Source organism: Formica exsecta, unplaced genomic scaffold, assembly GCF_003651465.1.
Source record: "Formica exsecta isolate Colony F162 unplaced genomic scaffold, ASM365146v1 scaffold475, whole genome shotgun sequence".
NCBI classification, from domain to species: domain Eukaryota; kingdom Metazoa; phylum Arthropoda; class Insecta; order Hymenoptera; family Formicidae; genus Formica; species Formica exsecta.
The window spans coordinates 812,350-815,246 of record NW_021851988.1 but is presented as its reverse complement, the minus strand read 5'-3'; the positions used below and the strand labels follow the sequence as shown (position 1 = coordinate 815,246).

The 2,897-nt window shown below is 38.2% G+C and overlaps 1 protein-coding gene across 5 annotated transcripts in view; it reads right to left on the bottom strand.

Annotated features, from left to right (window-relative positions):
• Positions 1-434: 434 nt before the first annotated feature.
• Positions 435-2,897, bottom strand: part of LOC115241322 (GATA zinc finger domain-containing protein 14-like) — a 9,312-nt gene continuing 6,849 nt past the window's right edge. For all 5 annotated transcript variants that reach the window (XM_029817019.1, XM_029817021.1, XM_029817022.1 and 2 more), the window contains 2 exons: positions 2,658-2,724; positions 435-2,345 (listed from right to left, as the gene is read on the bottom strand). In XM_029817019.1, the coding sequence (XP_029672879.1) occupies positions 934-2,345; positions 2,658-2,718 (1,473 nt within the window). In that variant the 5' untranslated portion in view covers positions 2,719-2,724 and the 3' untranslated portion in view covers positions 435-933. The remainder of the gene's footprint in view (positions 2,346-2,657; positions 2,725-2,897) is intronic.

Below are 2,897 nucleotides of genomic sequence, written 5' to 3'. Positions count from 1 at the left end.
GATTTCGTTATCTTCTGTCACATTTATTTTTATATGCATTAAATATTTTATAATATTTAAAATTTCTTAAATTTTTTTTTTTTTTCATACGGAAAAACAAATGCAAATAATTGTCTCTGTAAATTAAATATTTCTAACTTTGCGTGTCTTACATAATCGCGTTTCGTATCGTCTTTGACGATACGCAGTAAACACGACGTATATGCAGAATTGTTATGGAGGCCACGAAAATTACTGGACCATGCACGCCCCATGCATTATTGTCAAGACAAAGAAGTAATTGCATAGATAAAGGCCAGCAATAATCATGAGAATATTTTCTATATCATGATCGTGGGAAAACACCGTAATAGAAACCGATGATAAATATAAATATGCGTGTCGCGTAGCATCCGTATAATTAGTGCGCCCGTTAATTATCGACTTCTCTCTTCTACAGCCAAACCATCTTTGCAACGCCGTAACAGTAGCGAATAAAAGTCATAATAATTTTTCTATGTGTGCTAATTTTGTTGTCTTTAACGAGAGGGATATCACAACAATAATAAGAATGTAAATCATGTCACTTACCTGACAGAAGAAGAATAAAATATTATGTATAAAATAAAGATTACTTAAAAAATATATTTTTCTCAATTTATAACACTTCTCTTTCTCTCTTTCTTTCTCTTTTTCTTTTACATTTTTAGTTAAAAATAAGAGAAGTTTTCGCTTACAGTTAAAATTGTATACTTTATATCTCTCTTTTAATTTATTATTTCCTTTATTTACAAGCAATGTATTTCGCGAATAAGTTATCCTAAGAAAAAAGAATAATAGTTCTAATTTTTTTATATATTATTTATATGATTTATATTATAATTTCTTTATATATTTTTATTACAATATAACTTTACTTTGCTTCCTTTCATCAAATTCAACGTTTTCCAGAGATCAGACTTTTCTGCTCCCGAAATTAACCAGACTGATCCGTTTCAGCCCGTTCTGTCCCGATGTTTTGTATCGATTCGAGCTAGGAGCCAGCGCTATCTCTTCCTGATTGAGTGCAATGATCCGTTCGGGATTCTCATCTTCCGCAAGTTCTCCGGCTGGCGCTTCCGTTGACTCGCCGGATTCGCCCGAGTCGGAGGGCTTGCCCTTCGGTGGCAGATACTTCTTACCGTGGAAGAAAGGCCCGTAAGGATGATGGAATGGAAAGCCAATCGGATAAGGACCGGCATAGATGGGATAGCCAACGTGGCCAACCCCGACAGGGCCGCCCTTGAACACTCCGTGGAAGTGGTCGTAGGGCAGCAGGTTGAAAGGAGACGGGAGGCCGTGAAGATGAAAAGCTCCCAGGGGCGGCTTGAACAAAGGAGGTCCATAAGGATGCGGGTTGCCGTTTCTTGTCGAGTTATTCTGATCGCCATTCTCGGCTGGTTCTTCGGTTTGTCTGTTATTATTATTGTTATTATTATTATTATTATTATTATTATTACCATTATTGTGGCCATTGTAGCCGTAACGGGGAGGTCCATAGAAGTCGGGACCGTCGTAGTAAGGCCCGTAATGTCTGTTTCGCCCGTTATCGGAAGAATTATTTCCGTTCCTACCATAGGGCCCGTAAAAAGGACCGTGATTACCATATCCCCCGTAAGGAAACGGAGAATAGGGATGATAGCCGTGGTTGCCGAAGCCATAGGGATGACCGTAACCTCGATGATCAGTACCATTGTTCTCCTCCGAGCTCGTCTCACCGTCCGATGGCGGTTCACCATATGGATGATGATGATGATGATGATGATGTCCGTGAAAGTGTCCGTAGGGCCCGAATCCATGGAAGCCTGCGTAGGACTTAGCCAAGAAGGGCCCGTGACCGAAAGCTGCTTTATCAAAACCGACGTCGTGATAAGACGAGTACAAGTTGGTGGACGATTCCTCGATGTTGCCGAGCAATGGCTCGATATTTTCGGTATCAACAGGTTTTTGAGTCACTTCGAGATCGTCATTCGCTGAGAGATCGTAAGGTCTGTAAAAATTTGGTCGCTCTTGACGCAGGTAGGGTTCATCTCGTAGAGATCCTTCGAGTTGTTCGTTTGCTTCGGAGTTTTCTTCGAGTCCTTCGGGAGAGTTCTCGTAGAGATCGTTGTAGGGATAAGACTGTGATCCGTAATACGTAGGTGCGTTTGACGTTTTATCAACTATGTTGTCCAGGATTGAAGGTCTGTCCAGGTTATCGTCGTTTAAGCTGGTGGGTGCCGTCAGACTCAAGGACGATCTGTTGGTGCGGAATTGTAAATCGCCTAATATCGCCGGCGACAACACGGAGGCTACATTCTTAGCAAAATTCGCTAGTATATCTGGGCCTGCGTTAAAAAGAGAGCGATTAGTGAATAAAAATTGTGAATAGAATTTGAAGAAAACATGTTAGATGAATATATTATAGAATATTATTTTGATATTTTCCGCCTTTCTTAAATCATTTTGCATATTTTTTGCATATTCTTTGCATATTTCTTTGAAAAGAATTTAACAGGAAGCATTTTTTACAAACTATAGTTTAATGATCGATGGTCATTACATTCTTGTTTCTTCGCCCAAGTTTTGATATATGTACATAATAATGTTTATGAAAACACATAATTTTCTAATAAATCTCGAAAAAGGATTATGCTTACTGACTGCGCTTCTTGCTGTTCTACCGCCGTTTATCGCGCACCAAATTGCGATGCAATGCATCAGTATCTGTAACAAAAGAAAATATAGCCAATGCTGTAATTGTATAATTGTCAGATTAACAAATTAATAAATACTTTAATAAAAGTTTTTAATCCTGCTTATAAGATGCACTTTTGAATATTTATCTCCTTTTCAATATCAATAAAAATGACGATTATATATCTTAAATATAAAATTAA